The following is a 24,143-nucleotide window of genomic DNA, read 5'->3' as shown; positions in this document are numbered from 1 at the left end:
ACTCCTATTAAAAGGTGCAAGAGCCTTAGTCACTCCTCAGGTGTGGTTGGGAGTGGCCAAATCTTCTTTTCTTTAGAGGATAGCAGAATTAAGCAGTTAAAGGTAATTAAAGGTCTTTTTGGAGATGAGAGAAGCAAGCCCCCACCATTCTTACCCCCCCCCCCCAGGGACTGATGGCCAGACACTCTTTGCACCTAGAATTTTCCTTCCATGCATTTGAATTTTACCCCCAACCACAACCAGGAAATTCCAAGCTTGGGCTTCTAGGGAGGAAACAGGCTCTGGGAAACTCCAAAATTTCCAGAACGAGAAGGAAGCTCCTGCATTAAACCGCCCCGAAGGGCCCTTCTCTACTGTGAGGCTGGAGAACAGCCCTGCAAGATGCTTGGACCTGAGAAGGAGGAAAATACTCCCTCCTCCTCCGGTCCCACCACCAGCTCCCAGGACCTAAGGCAGGAAGAGGCCGATCCTGCTGAGACACGCAGCCTGGGAGACTGGCTATCATTTCGAGAGGCAAGACCAGACCTGTGGTGCATTTCCCCATTCACTTTCACCAGCTACCATACTAGCCAAGGTTCCCGGAACATCCCATGGGGCTGGATCGACTCAGTCATGGCTGTTGCAGTCAGTGCACATGGGGGCCAGGTCTCTGGGGTGCCCTCCTCACCAAAATCAATGTGAGTCCCCTGGCCGATGTTTTGCCCAGAAATGGAATGAAAACCTTCCAGAGGCAGCTGGATGTATTTCCCAAATGTAGCAGCAGGAATGAAGTGAGGGCTGCATGGAGGAGGGGTTCCAGGTCTAATCCTAACAATGATCACAAGGATTACTGCTAAGCGCTCCCTCCATGCCAGTGGTTCTGTCAAAGACTTTGTGCAAATGATCATCTTAGTCCTGACACCACTGGACAAGTAGCTATTGTTATTCCGTTGTAAAGATGAGAATACTGAGGCTTAGACACATTATGTAAATTGTTAAGGCCACATAATTAATGAGCAGTAGGACTCCAACGGAGGCCTACCTCTAGCATCCATACTGCTTTCTGAGCCGCAGGACACCAGACTCAGCTTCTCCCTGGGCATCCCTGACAGCCAACCCTTGCCCCGGGCCCTGAACCTTGGGAACTGGAGCAAACATCCTCAAAGGCAGCCTTTAGAAGCAGGTCAGAAACCTGGCTTTAAGACACAATGTTTCCTGCTGGCCTGTGAAGTGAGGTCTGTTTCTGAATGTCTTCCAGAAGGTATGGGAAGCTCATTTGGAGAAGAAACCAAATTAATTTTCCAGTTTTTAACAATGCAAACAATGCAGAATATAAACGTGGTTGTTGACTTTTGCCTCCCAAACAATATAAAGAACAGGAAGCTCAAACAGATAATAGGGTCCATTTCCTGATTCCTGAGAAACAATCCTTTAGGAAGGCCAGGCTTTATCTGGTACCACTTGTTTGAGAGAGCCTCCCCAGATATGTCCCAGAGGGAGTGCAGAGAGAAGAATCTAGAGGACCCAAGCCTTGCTTCCCCCAAGCCTTGCTTCATTTTTCCTGTCTAAATGGAAAATGTTTCTCCTTCGTCTTTCACATCTACCTTGAGTGGCCAGACAACCCACACACTCAGCTTCCCTTTGGTGCCCTTGCCGGAAATCATGGTCAAGACTGGATGATGCCAGCCAAGGAGAGAGGGTGGTAATTGGGGTGGTGTGTACCATGAATGAGTATGTAGGAAAGAATGAGAAATGTGACCTACTTGATGACCCTCCTTTGCTTTTAAGCGCTTGTCTCTTATTCTAATAGAAAGTTATTTCAATAGATGATAGATAGATGATAGAGATATAAATAGATAAGTGATAGATACATAAATAGATGCACAGATAGGTAGGTAAGTAGACAGATAGATACACAGATAGGTAGGTATATAGATGATAGACAGACACACAGTGTTGTTGTTTAAGTTGAATTTAGAGATTACAGCTGAATCCATGATGGTAAACCACAACCCCACAAAACCACCCAACAGTGAAGTGGATACAGGCCTTCAGAAAAGAGAATTCCAGCCCCAACTTCATTCATTCAACAAAGTATCATTCAGCCCCCATGTGCTAGGCACAGGAAACAGGGCACTGAGCAAGGTAGGCAAGGTCACTGTTCCAGTGGAGGTTATGGCCCAGAGAAGAAGACAGACATTAAACAAGTCAACAACATGACACAATAAATGTTGTAACACAAGTACAAGGTGCTGAGTGATTAGTCCAAAGGGAAGCTCCTCTTCTCCAAGGTCTTTGCTGTCCCCAAGGGATGTCTCTTTAAGGAAATGCCATTTCAGCTGAGAACTAAAGGTGGATTGGAACTAGCCAGCCAGTCTCATGATCAGCAAACCTCAGGGTCAGGAAATTCACCCTCAGAATAAGCCATAAATCATTTGGTTTAATAGCATCCATTTCCTCTAGCTCCTTCATCATTAGATACCAAAAACAAGTGGTCCCCTTCCTGTGTAAGAAAGGACCATATCCTTGAGGTCCACATTAGACATCCCTTGAGCAACTCTTCCCTGGATGCAGTCATCATAAAATTCTTTAATGATATTTACGTGGAAAAAAAAAGAATGGAAAACAAACAAACAAAATCCCAAAGTTTCCCTCCCATACATACCACTATATTCATGAATCAGCTGCATGGAGGCAAAGTACTGTCCCAGAAAGCCCTCCTGTTCATTATTGGGCTTATTAAAATGTTAAGATGTTAGACCTTGAACTTCAGACTCAAAGAAGCTATATTAGGAATGAAATAGCAATTTCATTCCTGCTTATGAAAGAGCATTATTAATGTAAAATGCAAGAGTCAATTTCAGACTCCTTGAAAGGAACTCAGGTCCATCGGAAGCCAACACCATGTGGTGCATGGACATCAGCTCCAGGAGTAGGAAATTAGGGTTCAAATCCCAAACCTGCATTAATTAGTTATCTGACCTTCAGAAAGTCATTAAACTTATCTCCTCTACAGGAGGATAATAATGCTAACCATGAAGTTAATGTGAGGGCCAGGTTATAAAATGGAGCTGAAAACACTTCACACACATTAAAACACTCGAGGAGTGTAGTTATAGAAAAGGAAAGCTAACCATCTCCCTTGGGGGTGATCATCTCATAATTTACAGGAAGAGATACTCATTCAAGGTCATAGTCATTCTTTTAAAATGGATCACAACAGACTAGTGGTCCTCATGCATGGTGTGGCTCCAGCAGTCCTGGGATATCTTGCAGTCACGAGTTTCTAATAGTAAAGTGCTCAAGGATGCACACCATTGATTACCTCTTGTAAATTATAACAGTGTTAAGATTACTCCCCGATATGATTTTTGGGGGAGAAAGAAAAGGATAAGGTTACAGCTTTTATGATTGAGTGTAAGCTGCAGTCCATCTAAGTCTCCAAATGCAGTGTGTCCCCCACATGAACTCTAACCAGTAGGTGTGTCTTCCCAAGAAAAGGCTGAGGGTGTGGCTTAGGAACACAAGAACTTAGCTTTGCTTTTTTTCTTTACTCAATGTATGGTCTCAGACCACAACTCTACCAGGTGGGTGGACACCCTCCCGGGCCTTACTCATCGTAACAGACATTGTTATTAGTGCAACAAAGTTCTCCTAATTGAATCTTGATTTTGTTCAAAATCTCTAACTTGTGCTTCAGGGGGTGTGAGGTCCTAACTCCCAGCTCCAGTGGGTGAATCACAACTGGTCTAAATCAAGGACTGTGGTCAAAGGTCTCCTAGCCAATGACTGGCTCTGCATGAGCATTTCATGCAATGTGACCCCATTCTTCCAATGAGAAGTAAAGGGAAGTCAATTAAGGACTTCTGGAAAAGCCATTTCTCCAATTTTCTAGAAGAGACACTTGTAAATAAGCATTCCTCCTTCTGCTGCTGGATACTATTATTTTTTTCAAAGGATGCTTGGAACTCTGGGAGTTAGTGTCAGACTATGAAGAGGGCTAACCTATAAGAAGGTGATGGGCATGGTGGACTGGAAAATTAGGAAAAAAAACTGGGTTTTTGACAACATCTATGAGCTCCTAAAATCATCCTACCTCCATATTTCTTGTTGGGGAGATAGCATTTTATGAGGGTTTCTGTTTCACTGTTCTATTACTTCCAGAGATATTCAGCTATTCAGAGATTTTCAGATATTCAGGTGCACTGATATGAGTACACCAAGAAATCCATGACAGATAGTAATTACATGGGGAACACTCCATCCGGTCATCTCCAAGTAGTTCCCAGCAACAAGGAGATAAAGGAGTGAGGCCCTTGTAGCCACATGGTTGGACATCTGTTTCCCAGGGTTCTTGCCTGTTCCTGCTGCCCAGACCCAAGAGACACACTGGCATGACTGCTGGAGGTCATCCTGCAAATCTTCCCTACATACGTACCTGGAGGCCAAGCTCCAATCAACAAAGTGCTGTCCCCAAAAGACCAAGAAACCTCTAATAAAATCAATGAGATCTGACCCTCAACCAGGCTTAACAGCCAAGATTCCTAATTATGAATTTTTTCCCATGGCTTAAAGTAACTCTGAATCAAATGACACTACTTGTTTCCCAGAATTTGGGTTCCTTTGCTCTCCCAACACGTACTTCCAAAGATCTCATCCAGTAAATAAATAAATAAACTAACTAATTAATTAATTAATTAACTTAAATGTCTCAGCCAGCTTGGAGAATCCCGTGGCTCCCTTTTCACCACGATTTCTGGGAAGACATGATAAACCAGCTGTTTTCAGAATTGTGAGGAGTAGAACTTTCTTTTCTTGCTCTCTTCCTCAGTGAGCCAAGTGTGAGGCAGCCAGAAGAGGGGCTGCTTTGGCTGGAGTTGCTGAGGGGCTTTGAGCCCACTCACCAGAACGCTTCTTGGTCCTGAACACTGGTGGGGTTGAGAATTTCAACAAGGGCCGCCAAGGAACTGGGGACATCCTGTAAACACAGTTCCTGCTCTTCATCCCCCCGGGCTCCCCTGATGCTCCAGATCAAAGGAGGTCTCCCCGTGATGTGGCCTCAAAGACCCTTGGCTTCCCTATCACAGCATTCATCGCTCTCATTCACTAAGGGCCTTGCTACTTATTTACTCTCCATCCTCCCAGATAGACTGGGAAGACATGTTACTCCATGAGTAGAAACTGTGTCCCCAGTGCCTGGGAGAACACAAGGCACATGTTATATTTCAATACACATGTGGTGTATGAACAAATGAATCATTTGAAAACCACCAATTATTGACTCAGCTCACAGAACTGCTCGGAGAGGTTGGGCAAAGGCCAGGCTGGGTTGCACTGGGCTTTCTGGTTTCCAAACGCTCATTAAGTCAAAAAAGATGGAGATGAACTCCAAATATGGCAATACATGGTATGTCACAGGAAACCGGGTCCAAGTACAGTAACAGCGTGTAAACACCTACACTATTTCCCATTGTGCCACAAAACCCAGTACCCTTTTAGCCTCCTCTCTTTGTCCCCCCAAATCTTCTTGCCAGCCTCATGTTGTTTAATGCCTTCCCTCTATCATCTCAAAGCACGAAATGGAAAGGGTACTAGACTGAACATTGGAAGACCAGGGTTTTGATCTTAACTAGTTCAATGACCTGGGGCAAGTCACTTGCAGTCTTTGAGCTGCCATTCCCTCACCTGTCCAATAAACATGTGCTTTACAGAGTTTCTAACATCCTTTCTCATTCTGACATGCCATTGTCTTTGGCTTTGAGTCACCAGCCCATGGCAAGTTCTCATTGAGGGTCCTCTCTCCCTTTCTCCTCTTCTCCCTCCTTGGATCCACACTTTGGTGCTGCTGTAAAGGCCCAGGCCAGCTGGCACTTTCTAAGCCCCCACAAAGCCTCTGAAAACTCTCCTACCCCTACCTCCAGTGCTTTTACTGAGTTACCCTAGCGAGGGTACTGTGATTCACCTTGACAGGGCACCCCAGTCCCCTGCCAACCCAACTGTATCTGCACACCTCAGGCAATGGCACGACCTAGAAGCCTGAGCACATACCAGGTCTTCCTAGATAAGCACTGCCCAGGAGGGGATGGCAGCTTGGAAGAGATGGGTAAACATTCCGAAGAATACAATTTCAACGATTGGGGTCAACCAGCAACGGGAGACAGAGATAAAGGCAAAAGTTACCTCCGGTAATAATAGGACCTTGTAGTTCCACACCACGTGCTTCTACCAACCAGCACAAAACACTTTCACACCAGCAGGCCAAGGTGGAGAGGTCCCGGGGAGGCAGAGGGATTATTATCCCCAGGTGGTTCACACAGTGTATTGAAGCGTTAGACAGATAAAGCCAGTAGCCCAAGGTCACACAATTAGGCTTTGACATGGTGGGAATTAGAGCACAGTGTCCTAATCTCACCTGGTGGCTATTTCTAGTAGACTCCTGGTGGAGCCTTTTGTTTATACCTTGGTTCTATCTTATCTTACCTGTCCAGGTAGTGAGCTGGCTTTCTCTCTTGGGCGTGACTAGTGGGAAACTTGAGTGTCCCCGGATGGGCTTGCCGGCCTGAGCTTAGAATCCAGCCTACGTGACTTGCAGGCTACAAGCTGGACCCAGAGGGGCCAGTCTGTGGAATGCTGTTGCCGTTTGCACTTGGGAGGCACCGAAGAGCCCCGAGTGGCAGCTGAGAACGCAGAGGCTCCGGGGCTGATAAAAGTTGTAATTAACGTGCAAACCCTTTCATCTTCAAAGGCTTTACTCCCATTAGCTAGTTATTCCTCCTATCACCCCCATGAGTGAGGAGTCATTTTTGTCTTCTTGGTTCGCAGACGAAGAAGCCGATGTGCAGAAGGGGCCCTTTGCCAAGGAGCCTGGCTCTGGTTCAAACAGAGGAGATTCCTGGCTCCCAGCATCTAACCTCACTTGGGGTGACAGGAAAACAGTGCAAAGGAATTCTGGAAGCTCAAGCCACCAAACTCCTCTGGATGGGAGACAGAATTTATACTCTTCTGGAAGGAGGTGGAGTCTACAGAATGACTTGCTCACTTGATTGGAGTGGCTAACATCCTAGTGACAGGCAGCCACCCAAACGGAAAACCAGAAAAGCCTGCTGCTCTGCTGTAGTGACACAGGAGCGGAGTCTTCCAGACCATGCTGTGGCAGACATCACTAATGGATCACAGCACCCTCTGTGGCTGAGCCAAGGTTTGGCTTCTTAGCACAGCCCTCCAGGCAGCCTCTAGCAATCAATGGGAAATGGTATGTGGGCCGAAATCTATTTGCTACCGGGCCGCAGGGCTTGCCTGGGGTTCTTTTCCATTGCCACTCTCCCACCCAGCCAGAGCTGCTCAAGATCTAGCCCAAGGAGGGCGGGAGCAGCTGCCCCACTTCTGAACTCCATCCAGCAGCCTCCGAAGAGGGTGTCGTGGGAACTTCCCTGGGGCAGAAGAACTGGATCTTGCTGCCCATGCCACTAACACTTGATCGCCTGGAATCCGCCCAATGTCATCCCTCACCCGTCCGCAGCTCGGCCTCCTCCTCAGACAGCCTGCGCCCTCTCCTGAGCCTGTCAGGCCACACTTCCTTGCGCCCCTTGGAAACTTCCAGCCCAAGCTCTGCACTTGCCTAGGTTGCTCCCTACTCTCTCCGTCTCTGTCCATCTTCATTTCCATGTGCTCGTCCCCCACGTCCTCAAATCCCGCCCCTTGCAGGAAGCCCACAGGGTTGCGGCTCACGGAGCTGTCCGCCTTTCCTCACCTTCCGGCGCTCGGTGATACGTCATCTCCTGGAGCCCTGTCACCTGCTTGTTCTCCCCCCAAACCATAAACTCCCTGAGGACAGAATCTAGATCTTCCTCTTCCCTCACTACTTCTCACCGTGCCAGCCACACTACACTCTTTAGAGAACTGAATGAGGGAGTTGATCACCGTGTTACAACTGGGGAAGCGGGCAAACTGTAAGGGGCGAATCTGGCCCACAGTCCTGTGACCAAGGGGAGAAGGGCTGACCTCCGTGGGCTGCACGCGGTTGTCCTTTGTCCTAGAATGCCGTGTCTGCGTGGCGGGCTGGAGGCACGGTGACCAAGCCATAATGGAGGGTATTGCGTGTGACAAGGGAACAGAACACATCTGGTATTTTATTTCGGTTTCTGGTTGGTGGATCCCAGACGGATATGAGAGGGGCACACCCAGGGTGGATGTGATCTCAGTAAGGATTTTGAGAGACTGGTGGAAGGTAAGGACCCTGGCGGGGCATTTAGTCCTTGACCCACTTGGGCAAACTCTTAAGTAGTGCCATCTTTAGGACTTCCTTTTTCCTATTTTTTCTCTCTCTCCCTCTCCCTCCCATCCTTCCTTTTTTCTTTTCCTCAACAAAAAGAGCTCTGGGTTTATGAAAAAGAAGTATCTTAGCAGGAATCTGGAAGGTTCTCAGTAGAAGAAGCAACTTGCCATCTTAAAGGTCTGTCATGCCCAATGCCTTGGTAGGGGTGTGTGTGTGTGTGTGTGTGTGTGTGTGTGTGTTTATAATAGCTATAATAAATACATGCATATTTATGTATTTATTATTAATCATATTATATATTACTATTTATTATATAATTATATAATATTAATTATGTGATATTTTCATATGTTAATTATATAATATATTTAATATGGGTCGATTATATAGTTTATATATTAATTATGTAATGTATATAATACATAAATAATAAAATAATATATTTGTTTGTCTTATTTGCTTTTTTCCCCCCTTCATGGTCACCCTGGTTGTTTTCCATAGGATGCTACAGCTCACCCTCTACACACTGTTTTGGCTGAGTAGTGTGGTTCATTTTGTACCAACATATTGCAGCATTCCCTTAAGGGAAGTGGAGCAATCCAAGTTACTCATGGAGCTTTGAGAGTAAAGGACATAATCTTTTCTTAACAGGTTGGCTTTTTTGATCACTTGAAGCAATGTCTCTTCCAATGTACAGTTTAAGGAAAAGGGTATTGCATTCAGATCCTATAAATAATCTCAGGACTGGTTTCCTGCAGTTTTAGCCGTGTGACTCAGACACGTTCCTAACTTCTCTGGCCCCAGCTTCTGCATCTGCCCATTCCAAGGTGGTTGAGAGGATTCAGTTGAGTTCTCTGAACAAAGCACCTTGTTCCTAAGAGTCATGCTTCCCTGCTATTGGGATTTAGAGTACAACTGAGTCAACAGACTTGTTTCTGGCATGGATTAATAATTCACCTCTGACATTTAATACAAACCAGGCATCACTTTTTTTTTGGCCCTGCATTATAGTCATGTTATTCTTTCCATTAAGTTTTATGAGGCTTAGGTGTTCGTGGCCTATAGAGTGGTGGATTTATAGAACGTGAGGTCTGGAAGATTTTACAGATCAACTAGAATCCAATCCTCTCGTTTTATACATGGAAAATTGGAGGCAAATAGGGGTGAAATGATTTGTTCAGCAAACTAAAATATAATAAGTAATAGACATTTTTATTCTTGAGGCACCTCTATGTGCTAGACACTCAGCACAAGATACCACATGCTAAACATTGTTCAAGACATTTAACGTATGCACTGTCTGAGCTCACGCAGCTCCGAAGTGGAAAAGAGGGAAATCAGCCTCAAGTCTGCCTCTTTTCACAGCCCCTGCTCCTTCTACACAGCCCTCCTCCAAAGCCAAACCTCCTCATTCCCAGGGAACCACAAGAAACCTCTGATTTCCCACAAGTGATCTTTGGAATATGAGGTTTTTAAACCATTGAAAAAAACAACTTCCTCTTTTTTTCTTTTAACAGATGACCAAAAGACAACATCTTTTCTCTAAGTGTCATTGGGAATATGATTTTGAGGCTTGGGGTTTTTTGTGCAGGAGACCAGATTTGGAAGGAAGTGCTAGGGCATAGAGGCAGACAGATTTATAGGAAATCAAGATCCCTGTTCTATTGGACAAAACCTAATGAGCTCTGAACTTCCCCTGCCTTGCCTGACACGTCAAACTTCAAGAAAGATCCTCACATTAGGGAGAATGCAGAGAAAAGCAATTTCAAGGAGGTTTGAGGATCACTAAAAGCGACACTAGAATAAATAAAAGTAAAAGGTTTTTATAGACGAGTAAGAAAAAAAAAAAAAGGACAAAAAAGAATTAGCCAGAATCTATAAAAATCACCAAAGGAAGTGATAAAGATTGCTTTGCCAAATCTAGAAATTTCACCCATTCAGTCATCCAAAATTTATTGAGCATCTACTATAATTGGGGAACTGAAAATTGAGGGCTACCACAATACAAAAATGTAAACAATGCACATAAAGCATGAACTTTTCCTTAAGGAGCTCCTCTGCTCACCAGTGAAAGAGAACAGATGGCCACACACAGCTCAGAAGCATCCCTTAAACTTCATCTAAAAATTTTTTTAGATGGAGATATGCTCCTGGGGGGGTTATGAATTATCAGGGAGAAACAAGACAATAGAGGCGAATAAAAGTCACTCAGGCAAGACTGGAGGGATGTACCTGACCTCTAAGGCTGACATTGGGAAGACAACTTGTCCAACCACAGAAGATCCATAGAGAAGATGAACTTCAGATAAGAGATTTCTATGCCAGCATCACTTCCCTGGTCTACCTCTGTGTGACCAGTGCTCTGATCAGTACCTGAATACTTGTCTTCTCCTTGCAGGAAAACATGACTGTGCAACCAGCTGGGGTCTCGGGAGGCTTGCTCAGTGACCTCACCTGGTCTCCCGCCTGCTGTAAGACAGTGCACAGCTCTGCTAGACTCTGCTTCCTTCCGTCACATTTTGTGATGGGCAGATAAGAGATCCTCATTTACTACTTCTGGACTGTGTGAAGGCTGGGGCCAGGGACTTGCACAGAAACCACCTTCTAGACCTGAGGCAGGAGACCAGGTATTGGTTGCCAGGCATTGTGAATTTCTCCTCAGCATCTCAATTTGCATAATGACGAACACCTACAGGGCTTTATTGTCATCACCTTAATACCTCGGCAGGTTATCTTTGAGAGAGGAGTAGTAAAAGATGCTGCCTAGATCCATGACTGATGTGTGGGTCCTAGAAGGCCCTGCAGACCTGCTCAAGTGAAATTCAAATGGGTAAGGAATCTGTTATGAGTCTCTGAGCCCAGGTCAAACACACACAGACAAGGCAGATGTCCTCAGGGGGCTCTGCCTCCACACTTCCTTGGTGGCTTATTTCTCAAGCAAAGCACCCAGAGGAAACACTGCCCATCTCCCCCACCTCCCCTTGCACAAGTCACCTGCTGGGCCACACAGAAGCCAGGCCACTTTTAGGTGTAGGCTAGGCTCAGGAAGAAGGGCTCACTTGTAGTATTTACTCAGGTCCTTACTCCAGAGAGTGTAGCCTGACTCCTCATGGCCTCATCTCTCAGTTCCCTCTTCCCTCATCAATTCTAGCTGGTAGAGAGAAGGCCCTGGGGCCAAGGACCCTTGCACTGAGGGCAAGCACATCCTTGCTATTTGAATGACCCCTTTCCCAGCTTTGTCCGTTCACCAGCCAAAGCCCTAGATGGTGGAGAATCCCCCATCAGCAACCTCCACCTCTCCAGAGGACAAGTAATGAAGTGATGATGAACAAACAACTCAATCCACCATCCTTTTCAATCCTACTCCCTGCTCCCAACTTCCCACCATATAGAAGAGAGCAGAACTTCTCTCCAGGAATTGGAATGAACAAGACACTCAGAGTATGAATGGGGAGAAGTTTCCATGACAACTTCGTTCTCCTTCATATTTGCCATTCCATCCCCTTCCTCTGGCATCATATGGAGAAAGGGAGGGCAAGACCAGCTCTGTGGACCTTATGACCTAACCCACACCTGATTCCTGGATGGAGTTTATGGAAACAACCAGAGTACCACCAGGCATCACCACTGGGGTTTCTGGGAGCCCTGACTGCTTGATACACTAAGAGAAGCACAGGAAGGCAGTGCCTAAGAGCTTGGACCCAGTAGTCGGATCACCTAGGTTGGAATCCCAGCTCCATCATGTACCAGCTCTGTGGCCTTGGACAAGTTACTCAAATTCCCCATGGCTCAGCATTCTCATATGTAAAACAGGGCAAATAATCCCACTCCTCAGGAGGCTGGTGTAGGTTAGAAGGCTGGTGTAGAGTTAGCGCTGTGTAAGGATTCACTATTGTTACTAATTGTGGCGATCGTCACCTCAAAAATGTCCAGCCAACTGCAAAGAAACAAGTGCACAAGGTACAGGCGCTCTCTCTAACTGTCAAGGAAGGTTGTGGGGAAGGAAGGTGAACCGACAGGCACCTCCGGAGGACACTGGCCGAGACACCAGAGCAAATGTGAATAATATCTCCCCACTGGGGTTCCGCAACTCCAAAACTCCAAACTCTTCCTCGAGGAAGATTTCTGGGGCCTCAGTTTTGCAAATCACCTTCCCAGTGAGTCAGCCCCCTCCCACCCCCAGGCCAGTCGGCCCCCACTTGCACTCAGAAGAGCCACTTGCCTCGGGTGGACACACCCAGGCAGCCGGAGCACACCACACTCAGGAAGAGCTGGCTTCGGGATGGTCTTTTCCCCCGCGACACCTGTCCCTTCATTCCCCATTTGACTCCCTGTGTCCAAGCGTCACCGGGCAGATGATCCCTGGGCTAGGGAGGCAGGACCTGCCCCAGTTACGGGCAACTCCAGACTCGGCAAGCTTCTAGGGAGAGGAGACAGAGTTTGCTGTTGCCCGTGGGGTTCCCCAGCAGACAACAGGCTTCCCTGGAGACGTATTCTTTCCTGAGCTGCAGGAGACCTGCAGAGAAGGTGAGATGCTTCTGTGAAGCTCTTCTGCTTCTCTCCCAGCTGCCACCACCTTCCAGAAGCAGGCATGGTGGGAGGAGGAGAATCAGAGGGGTGTTCAAGGAGTCCAACCTCAGATCAGCATCTCCCAAATAACCAGACCTCCAAGTGGGCTGCTGCTGGGGAGGGTTTTATTTTGAGGCTTAAATTTGGGGGTTGGTGTCACCATCCTGCGTGGCTCCTGCCCCCTTCTTGGCCCAAGAAGCTAGCAACCCTGTCCTGAGACAGACGTCCCCAGCCACAGCAAGCAGCCACCAAAACCACAAATAGACGGGTGACCTCCCTGTTTGGGCAGACCAAACATGAGCCCTGTGCTGGGCAGCTGACCAGCCCAGCGTCCTTCTCACCCCTGCCCTCAGCAAAACAGCCATCACCGACTGTTATATACACGCACAGACGTATCTGCTGTGTTACGTATGCTGTCCAGCAGCGTGCATCCGTGTAGAGGGCCAGGTTAACTCTGGATTCTGGATATTCACTTGAGTTCAACAGTTACCGGTAACCAGGGCCAATGCCTGGATCTGGGGCCACACATGCATACAATGAATGTGACATGATCCCTGACGTCAGGGGGCTCCCACCATTCTGCAGAAGATAGATAAGACAGAGCATGTCCGGTTTGGGGTTTCTCCCCCACGGAGAAGTGAGAAAGTCATTAGCATCCCTTGGCCCACAAAGGGAAAAAGGCCTCCCTCTGCATGATTTTACTGTGCAGCTTCAAGTCTAATTAATTTTAGCCCAGTGGGGCCCTATGAGAAGCAGATCCTGCCTTGTCAGAAGTGAGCTTCCTGGAATGGCTGCCATCCTACGACCCAAGCTTCTCAACGCGAGGTGACTTTCCCATCACCACCACCACCAATTTGACAATGTCTGGAGGCATTCTGGGTTTTCATGACTCGAGGGGGACAGTGCAAGACCTGAATCTAGTATGTGGAAGCCAGAGACCCACAGCCAGCCATTGCCCAGGAAACCCCATACCACACCACGCGCTGGCGACTCAGGGGTGAGGACGGTGATCTTCTGACCACGAACCACCCCCCCCCCAGTGCCCAGCTGGCAGCAACAGCCAGCAGGGATGGGATAAATGTTTGTTGACGCTGTGGGCTGGTTCACTAACGTATTCGACAGTGGGTAGATAAGCAGCAGGGTGACAGAGAGACACGCCCTGCTTTCAGTCCCGCTCTTTCGTAGATTCAAATCCTCTCTGGTCCCTACTGCCACCTCCTCTCCATGGATCTCTCCAGCCCTGCTTATCGTGTGTCAGCTCAACAATGCCATTAGCCTGTCAGTTGGGTGCATCATATTCTACACACAGAACCACAAGGTTTTTGGCCAGAGGTGCCGATCTCATACACCTAATGCCCCCGTGGTACCCAGCACAGTGTGGGGCCCATAGAAGACACCTGATACATGCTTAAGGAGGGGCGAGTGATACCCACATGAGGGGTAAAGGCATGGGCTCAGACACATACCAACACCCACAATGCATGTGTGCCCACACGCAGCCAGCAAGAATCAAAATATGTAGCTTGTCTTGGTAGTTCACATATGGGGTGATGAGGACGTGGAGAGCAGAGGCATATGAAATGTTTCTCCCCAGTACTTCTCCATGTTTTCAGAATCAAATATCAATTTAATCGGACCCTAAACTGAAGAAGGCATTGTCAAGCTGTAAATTCATTTATGTAAAACGCTTTGCAAAGGTTTTGACTCCTAATCACACGAAGCCATACATTTATTGGTAGAAAAATAGAGACCCTTAGACAAAATAAATACTATGCATGAATGGTAGAGTGTTTGCACATTTGAAATCCTGACTCTCCTGGGAAATTTGGCATACACAATCACTTTATCCATACCAAGCCAGATTCCACAACCACAGACTAGAAAACACTCCTTCCTAACTCTGTCAGGTTGGTCTGGCTTCCCATACCCTGGATGACCAGCTTTGGGAGAGGACATGTTTTTGTTTTTTGTTTTTTTTTAAAGATTTTATTTATTTATTTATTTATTTGACACAGAGAGAGAGAAATCGCAAGTAGGCAGAAAGGCAGGCAGAGAGAGGGGGGGAAGCAGGCTCTCCGCTGAGCAGAGAGCCTGATGCGGGACTCGATCCCAGGACCCTGAGATCATGACCTGAGCTGAAGGCAGAGGCTTAACCCACTGAGCCACCCAGGCGCCCATGGGGGAGGACATATTTTAAGAAAAATTTCAACTTGCCAAGTGAGTGGAGAGTGGGGTTCGAATTTAAAGTAAGAGGCACCAGGCTACCCTGATCATTCTAAAGAACACTCGTGTACTTCCTAGTCAAGCAGAGACACAAAGGAAATTGAGTCATCAGCCTCTTGCTGTGCAATCCCCCAGAATTTCTTTCTGAAGCAGAAAAGATCCCCTTTGAGAACGATGCTTTGTCCGACAGCATCTGCCACCTGCTTCTGCTCACCCTTACACAAGAGCCACTTCCTTTTCAGGCTCTGGGTGGAGCTGGCTGAATCGAGGTGCTGGAGAGATATAACTCGCCAGCCTCTGTCTCAGTCCTAGCCAAGACCCAGACCCAGATCCAGCCCTGGCCCCGCCCCAGCCCAACACAACCTAGCCCCAGTCCCAGGACAGCCCCCAGCCCAGCCCAGCCCAGCCTCAGCCCTGCCCCAGCCCTAGGCAAGACCCCTGCTGGGGAAGCCCAGCTTGCCTCCCACCATCTCTACTCTGTCAGGGAACCCCAGCTTAGAACCATCAGCCCAGAAGCCGTAGACAGATCTGAAATCTCACTTGGGTGGCTGCCTGTCACCTCGAGTTCCATACGGCTTTCAGTTCAAGATCCTTGACTCTTGTAGAAGACCATGTCAGCCCACCACCTGAGTCCTTAAGTCTTGCCCTCGCTGGGCCACATAAAACCTGCTAAACACCGGGGGCCTCCGCGGAGCATGTGATGAGAGCCTTGCTAGGTTAATGCATCTAAAATGCTTACAGGGTTAGGGTGAGGAACTCTGCAGGGGCTCTTCTTTAATTTTCAGGCAGGAGGGAATTGCCCTAACTTGTCTCTTAGACAAGAAGCAGAGCCTCTCCCTTTTTTCCAAGCCTGCAAATGAGAGCATGTCTAGAAGGGCAGCTGAACTCTGATAAGGCAATTGACTTATTTTAGTAACAAATAACTAGGTTGGCATCTCTTGACAGCTGTGGCCAACCCTGGGGAGAAACAGTCCAGGGTAGGGCAGGGTAGGGCAGCCAAGAGTCCACAGAGCCTGCCAGGGGGGAGAAGCCATTCACACCAGGCTTCACGTTAGTTGGTCACACGGGACAGGGAAGGGAGGAGAATCACATACACACACAATTTCCCAAGTAATGAATCAAAGGAGCGTAAGCATTGGAGTCTAACACTCTAATGTTAGACAGTGGGAAACCCCATCCCCACCGTTTACCAGCTGTGTGTCCTTGGGCAAGTCACGCCTCCTCCCTGAGCCTCAGTTTCTTGATCTACAAAATGGGGTTAAGAAAGTGCTAAACATATACAGGACTGTCATGAGGCTTATACGGAATAACCTATTCAAATCCCCCGGCTGAGTGCCTAGTGCAGAGCTGGTGCTCAGTAAACGGCACTTCTTTGGGACTTAGCATTCTTCTTTGCATTAGCAGCGTGAGGCTTCGAGAAGAAACTCTGCTTTGTGGTAAGAAATATATATCATTATTCTTCTATTAAGCTCTAAGTGGATATGTTGTAGAGTAAAATTTTTAAAATGTAGTGGATGTTTAATATAGCATTTAAGGTGTAAAACAAGTGTTGTGCCCACTGCAGGGACAAGAGGCTGGGGCTCATCACTGTCCTGGATACAGGTGTTTCAGAGACCCGTGGATGGAAAATGTCCAGCCCTCAGTCCATCTGCAAGAGGAAAAGTCACTCCTCCCTCCTTTTCAGGATCTGTTTCCTCCATGGGAAAAAAGAGGATTTTTCTACATGGTCCTTGGAGTCCCCATTGCTGAGTCTATGACAATGAGTCAAGAAATATTTCTTGAATGAATGGAAGGGGATCTGTCATAAGTTAAGAATTTCATGCTGCCTGTGCTGCTTCTGCGTGGGGTGATTTGGAAGAAAATGGAACCTTTTCCTACTGGCTGCCAGCCTCAGACACACCTACTTGGCCCTGCGCCTTTGCAAGAAATAAGATGTCCAACGCGTATCTGGGGAGCAACCGAACTGATTGATGCTAATCTCAGCAACGATGGATTTCTTGCTTCTGCACCTGGGAAAACTCAGCCAACGCCTTAACTCCCAGGAAGAGGGGTCTCTACCGTCCAAAGGGAGCAGAAGGGCCCCCAAACTCCAGAGCCCTCAGATGCACCCCTCTTTCTCAACACCAGGGGCGCAATTCCCAAGCAGTGAGGAGAGGAGGAGAGGAGATAAGGGAGGGCTCGACCCCCTTGCCCTCTACCTGGGGCCACTTTCTTTCCCCTGCTTATGACACCGAGTTCAAAGTGTCTATTCTCCAACTTAATTTTTGGGTCCCGTGTTGGCCATTTCTATACTTTTTGCTTTCTGACATGGAGGATGGAGACCTTCTTCCTCCCCAAAGCTTTGTTCCTTTCCAAAGTTTCCTCCTCTTTTGGAGGCGTCCCTCCTTACTAATCCACCCACACTGTGGGGGGGGGGGGTAAATGGGGCAAAGGTACTGCCCACACTCCCACCCCAGCTCCTCTTCCTCTTTCCCCTCTCTGCCTGCCCAGCCGAGCTGCTGTTAAGTCACGTCTCCCTTCCAAGTCTCAGTTCCTTCCAAACAACGTTACAAGCTCATGAAAGCCAAAGCTCTGACAGTTATTGCTACTGGCACTTTTTCGTGCTTCCTCCAAATGATGCCGCCCATAAGGACCATGACAATGCGGGGCAGGGAGCGAGGCTTCTGGTCTCTGCGAGAACCTCAAGAGTTAGGACAGCCCCAAATATTTGGGGACAGGGCCCTTCAGAAGAATCAGGGAGACCAGCTGAAGGAGTCAGTAATCAGGATCTTCAGAAAAAAAGCAGAAGAAACGCTGGAAGGTAATACACAGAGAGATGTCCCTGGAGGTCCCAGAGAAGGCCGGGCCAGGGCTCTCCCTGCACTCCGGTTTTTCTCTTCTCTGCCACCTGGAGCGTTTTTGCCTTTCAAGGGCTTGCTGGAGCTCAGTTCGCCTTAAAGTCCTCCTCAATGGCATCTGATCCACCTGAGCCCTCTGTCCCCAAACTCCTTCCAAGGATGTTTGGACTATCCATACAGTCTAACATGTTCCCACTAAGCACAGGCTCATGGACCTGGGTTCACACGTGCACCAATCCTTCTGGCTGTGTGAAAACTGACAAGTTACTTAACCTCTCTGAGCCTCGTTTTATTTCTGTCCTGTAAAACAGGGCTAGTAACAGGACACTTCTCCTTGGGCCACCGTGAGCATAAAGAAAGTTAACGCTTATGAAGATTCAGCACGGTATCTGGCCCCCTGAAAGCATGTAGCAAACGGTGGCCGGAGCTGGCATTTCTTCTATTAGTATGATTATCATCACTATTACTACTTCTGTTTCACCAATCTAACTCTTCAATCCTCACTCATCCCCAGCCCAAAATACTCAGGTAAGACTGTGTCTTTACTTTCTTGGTCCCCCCAGAGCTGGGTTTAATAAAGACTTGCTGTAGAATGAACCATAGGCTGAGCTGTCTTAATGACCCAGCTGGCACTTCTTAAAAGAAAAATTAATTTTGCTAGCAATAAGCAAATCAGCCATGTAATTATCTGTACATATACAGACAAAAGGAAAGAACGCCTGGAGTTCAGTCTCACCAGAATAGCCCACAAGCCATCTTGCACTCCAAAGCCACTGAAGATACAGACCCTGTTTGGATGGGGCACGGCAGCCCCAGCTCCAGGGTCCCTAACACGACCCCGATGCCCAGGCTCCCCTCCCTGCTCTGAGGCTGCCAGGCAGGGAATGTGAGCCACAGTACTGTCTGGATTTCCCCTAACTGATTGGCAGAAGCAGGAGGCTCGCAAGGATCCAGTAGCTGGCTCAGTCACTGCCCTTCCTCCTCACACTCCCTGCCCCAGGCTGGCACCTCGTGGAAACCCAGAACCTCACAGAGCTGGTTCAAGTTCCCACAAGCGCCAGATAGGCAGTGACTGGAGCCAGCTCCAAGAGCGTTGGAACCCAGGCCCAGTGGGGAGCTCCAGGGCGCCTGCACCCCTTTCTGGAAAGCTCCTGGCCATCAGTCCTCACACCACCATCTCTACGGCCACCTGGCCAACAGCCCCGGCCCCGCCTAGCTTTGCCCTGCCCGGCCGCAGCCCAGCCAGGCTTCCAGCGCCCGTGGGCACACGAGCCTGTTGGTCCAGACACCGGTTGCGCGCACCCAGGAGTACAGTTACTTTCTGCCTTGTGCTCCGGCACCAGCGACCTCACCCAAAACCGCGCGCCGGCAGCCTGCCCGGCCAACTTTCCTCGCTCTTTCTCTTTTCCTTTCAATCCAACGGTGCTTCCCTCCAGCACACTCTCCAACGGCTTAGCGCAAATCCTAGACCCACTCTCCGGAACCAAATCCACGCGGCCCGCCTCCCACTTGCCTCCGGTCCCCGGTCCCCGGGACCAATTCAGCCAGGTGGCTACCGGGTCCCTCCGGGCCGCCCAGGCCACTCCCTACCGCTGCCCCCCCGCGGAACTCACCGATCTGCGCCAGGCTCAGCTGCAGGAGGCACAGTCCCCAGGCAAAGCGCCCCCAAAACTTGTCCATGGTGTGAGCGAACCGAGAGAGCGAGCGCGGGGCGCCGGAGGGTCGGGGGCACTGGGCAGGGGCCGGCGGAACACGGGGCGAGCGGGCCAGACGGAACCTATCAGGGGCTGGGGTCCGGCTGGGCAATGAGGGCGCCTGGGAAGTTGGGTGCAGTTTTTATTCAAGGGCTAAAAGAGTGACCTAAGAGGGAGGAGGGAGCGAGCGCAGGACACACCCAAGCGAGGGGGCTGTGACTAAGCAGCCGACAGAGGTTTAAAGACGTAGCAGCCCTCCCCTGCGCTGGCCCTTCCGCCCCCGCCCCGTGCTCCGGGGAGACCGTAAATCCGGGCGGCCTGGGCGGGCGCCGGGAGGGCTGGGGTGCCTGTGCGCCCCGGGACGCACCGGGGTCTTCTCCGGGCCCGCCGGGAGGGCGGCCTCAGGACCCGCAAGGGATTGACTGGATCCCCAAACCCAGCCGCCTTGGATTCAGCCTCCGACCCCTCCTCTCTGCTGAGTTTCTCTGGGAATCGGGCTGGGGAGTGGTGTCTCTGGGTTTCGCAGCCAGCTGGATATTCTGGGAGGGGAGATGGCCTCATGGCAAGGAGGTCCTGCTTGGAAAGCTGAGTTCCGGTGCTTATGTTGGGCAGCAGGGGACGGAGCTTGTGGTTCTTCCCAGGGGAAGAGGATGAGCTCCCTCTTCTTCCCAGTGAAAGAGAAGCCAAGTTCTCCTGGCTCAGGTGGAGTTTTGCTTTTTATCAGGGCTGCTCAGAGAAAACAAAGGAGGACCAGTCTAGGGACTGCTACTTCCCTCTTCCAACCCACATGTCATCTTCCAGCCTCAGGCTGGCACGTGGATCCATCCAGCCACTCACTCATCCATCCAGTCACCCATACTCATTCATCTTCCCAAACGTCCTTCCACCCACCTATTCACCTGTCTACCCATCTATCCATCCCTTCCATCTACTTATCCAACCACACATTCTTCCTTCCATCCATCCAACCATCCATCCACTTACTCTTCCGATCACCCTCTTATACAGCTTCTCCACCTTCCCATTACATCCTTTTCCATGTGTCTTCATAAACCTCCATCCATCCATCTGTATACTATCCTCATCTGTTCATCGGTGTATCTATCCATTGCCCATCCACCCATCATCCACAAATCCAGCCACCACACAAACATCCATACATCCACCCATCCTCTCTTGCTCCTGTTTAGGCTCCAATGATGCAAATATTCATCTACTTTCCCTCCTCCGTCCTACCCAGTACATCTCAGAAAGAGAAAGAAGATTGTGCTTCAAGATTGTCCTTCAAGATTGTCCTTCAAGAAGATTGTTCTTCAAGAGAGGCATTTTGAGTTAAAAAAATCACCCTTCGCATTATAATTTCATATCTACCTATAACATAAGAGTGGTTTCGTATTTGAAAATCAAGAGCAGTATTTGTTGTTGATGTGGACCACCAGAAGTGTAATTGAATGGCCTTCTTGCCCAGTGGGGTACACAGAAAAAGATAATGCTGTCCATGACCTTGACATGATCCTGAAGGTGCCGTGCCAGGACTTCCGACCAAAGCAATTCCTCTTTGATTTTGTTATTTATGGGAAGAAATTGAAAAATTGGGAAAAAGCATATGCAGCCATCCCTTATTCACCAAACCTGTAGTGAGTGCTCAGGGATATCAAGATAAGTAAGATCAGCCCTACCTTCAGGGGCCCCACAATTTGGTAGAGAATCAGACTCACAAGCTGGCTGTTAGCATACAATAGGAAATGTAGTGCAGAATCCCTGTGGGCAGAGTGCTATCCATCCTAGAGAAGAGAGTCCCACCCTTTCCTGGGGGAACCCCAGGGGGACTTCTTGGTGGAGGTGATATATGAGCCAGGTCTCAAAGGAGGAGGAATTCTTCAGGACAAGGCATCCACCCACTGGCAGTACTCCATAGTGACTAAAAGCAAGGATTCAGGAGCCGGAATGCCTAGCTTCATATTTGCCTTGGTGACCACAAGGTCATAGTGCAAGCAAGCACATTAGCCTCTCTGTGCCTCAATTTTCTCACGTCTAACATGGGGTTAATAACGGTATCTACTTCATAGACTTGGGGCAGATTAAATGACTCAGATGTCCTGTACATATTAAGCACTAGATATATGTGTAAATATGCATGCAGTAAGCACCGTAGATGTGTTTGTTATTATGACTAAAAGCAAACTTGTGAGTGAGTGCAGAAAAGTGAAAGCACATGACTTGTTCGGGCAATGGAGAGCAGTTTAGTGTGCCTTGAAGATACAGTGAGACGAAGATGTTGAGAAGAGGATAGCAAACTGGAGGCCCCGGCTCAGGTCACAGACTGTTTCAGGGACTTTGAACTTGACCCTTAGGAAATAGGGAGCCAATATAAGTTTAATTATTGTGGTTGCTGCTGCTGCTGCTGCTGCTGCTGTTGTTATTATTATTATTATTATTATGCTAAGACACACCTAATGTAAGATTTACCATTTCAACCATTCCAGGACATTCTTGACCAGTTCTGGCTGCTACAGTTGAATGCCACAGACAGGGTGCTTAAACAACAGATAGTTATTTCTCGTGGTTTGGGAAGCTGGGAAGTCCCAGATCAGGGGGCCAGCGGGGCTGGATTCTGCTGACAGCACTCTTCCTGGTTTGCAGATGTCTGTCTTCTATCCTCACATGATGGGGTGAGACCGAGAGGGTGGGAAACTCAGAGGGGATAGAGTGAGAGACAGGAAGGGAGAGGGTGAGAGGGAGGAAGAGACAGAGACCGAGATTGAGCAGGGACAGGGGAGGGGGCAAGCCTGCTCCCAGGTCCTTCTCAAAAAGGCACTAATCCCATTCATAAGGGCTCCACCCTCCTGACCTAATAATATCTCAAAGTCCCTACCTCCAAGTATCATTACATTCGGGGTTAAGATCTAAAATATAATTTTGGGGGCGCCTGGGTGGCTCAGTGGGTTAAGCCGCTGCCTTTGGCTCAGGTCATGATCTCAGGGTCCTGGGATCGAGTCCCGCATCGGGCTCTCTGCTCAGCAGGGGCCTGCTTCCCTTCCCCTCTCTCTGCCTGCCTCTCTGCCTACTGTGATCTCTCTCTGTCAAATAAATAAATAAAATCTTTAAAAAAAATAAAAATAAAAATAAAAAAAATAAAATATAATTTTGGGAAAAACATTCAGCCAATAATAACCACTCTCTAGTTCTGCATAAGGTTTAGAGCTGGGGAGAGCCTGCTTGACAGCCGGCTGCGCCTCTTGCATTCCCAGGGAGAGTGTTGGGGACTGAAAAATTACTGGACTTACTCTCAACCACTATGCCGCCGGCCACATGATTCCTGAAAAGAAGACGATGCTTCTGAGCCCCACCTGCAAAGCAGGCACTTTGAACCGTGTCCCCAGTCATAGCAGAGATGTCTGTCACCAAGAGGACACCTTCCTGAGACACCGGGGTGCCCAGTGACCCCCCAGGAAGATCTTCAGACTCTAACCACCAAGAGGACACCTTCCTGAGATACCTGGGTGCCCAGTGACCCCCCAGGAAGATCTTCAGACTCTAACCACCTGAGGAAGCAGCCCTGGTGAGTTGCAAGGAGCGGGCACTGGCTCAAGAGTGACCTTGGACTTCTCTGGTTAGCTCCCAGGCCTTCAGCTCTCTTTTCTCAGGAGAAGCAAATAAAATGGAATGGGTGTTCACTGCAATAATGTTTCTCGTTGGGTTTCACAGAAGTTGCAGATTCCGGGCAGACCCTTCAGGAACAGACTTAGGGGCCCAAGCAAAGGCTTCAGCATAGGCTGTGCCCCGCCCCCGCCTCCAATCCTATCCCCATCCCAATGGTGACTTCCAATCTCATCAACTTTAGACCCTAGACTTCTGAGTGATATTTCATTCTGACAAAGTAGTTGATTTTGGAAAAAATATATGAAGACCACTTGACTCAGTCTTCTCGAACCCTGGTCCCCTCGGCCTCTGGACTGTTAACAATCAGCAGATGAGGTAACTGGTGTGAACGTGCTTTACAAACTCTGGAGGGCCATGCAAATTCTAGGGGTTGTAATTAGGACTCTTCTCTCCCAGAAGGAAATACATTTCGGGCCGTCTTCCCGGTAATTCAGCGAGGGACTGAGGTTACTCGCCCCCATGCCACAAGTGACTCATTTCAGACTGACAGAGCGATTGCCTGAGACAAGGCCAACCTTTGGGAATTCCTAGACCACCTCTCTGAGAGAATCCTGTCATCCTCTATCCAGCCCAGACGTCTCTGACACCCCACCCCTAAGCCCCCAGTCTCACAAAGACATTCCCTCCTCCCCTTGGAGCCTCTATAAACTTTAAATCCCTGAAGTTACTAAGTTGAGATGCCCAGTATCTGTTGTGTGTTGCACAGGTTACCTTTCTAAGCCAAACCCAGGGCTGTGGGAGACTGGAAAAGAGAGCTTGAGTTGATCTGAGTTGACCTGAGGTCACACAATTAGGTAAGAATCCAGGACCCAATCCATAGCCTGTGGGTTGAGGAAGCCCAGATTTGAGCTGTGGCTCACCCTCTCATCAGCCGGGTGACCTTACTCAGGTCACTTGACCTCT

General features: G+C 48.7%; 1 protein-coding gene across 10 annotated transcripts in view; it reads right to left on the bottom strand.

Annotated features, from left to right (window-relative positions):
- Nucleotides 1-19,709, bottom strand: part of CD44 (CD44 molecule (Indian blood group)) — an 87,714-nt gene extending 68,005 nt beyond the window's left edge. For 2 of the 10 annotated variants that reach the window (XM_044259071.1, XM_044259072.1), the window contains exon 1: nucleotides 19,497-19,709. In XM_044259071.1, the coding sequence (XP_044115006.1) occupies nucleotides 19,497-19,563 (67 nt within the window). In that variant the 5' untranslated portion in view covers nucleotides 19,564-19,709. The remainder of the gene's footprint in view (nucleotides 1-19,496) is intronic. The other 8 variants (XM_044259073.1, XM_044259075.1, XM_044259074.1 and 5 more) reach the window with 7 other exon arrangements.
- Nucleotides 19,710-24,143: the final 4,434 nt, after the last annotated feature.

This window comes from Neovison vison, chromosome 7 (genome assembly GCF_020171115.1).
Source record: "Neovison vison isolate M4711 chromosome 7, ASM_NN_V1, whole genome shotgun sequence".
Classification (NCBI taxonomy): Eukaryota; Metazoa; Chordata; class Mammalia; order Carnivora; family Mustelidae; genus Neogale; species Neogale vison.
This window is presented reverse-complemented; position numbering and strand designations above follow the sequence as displayed.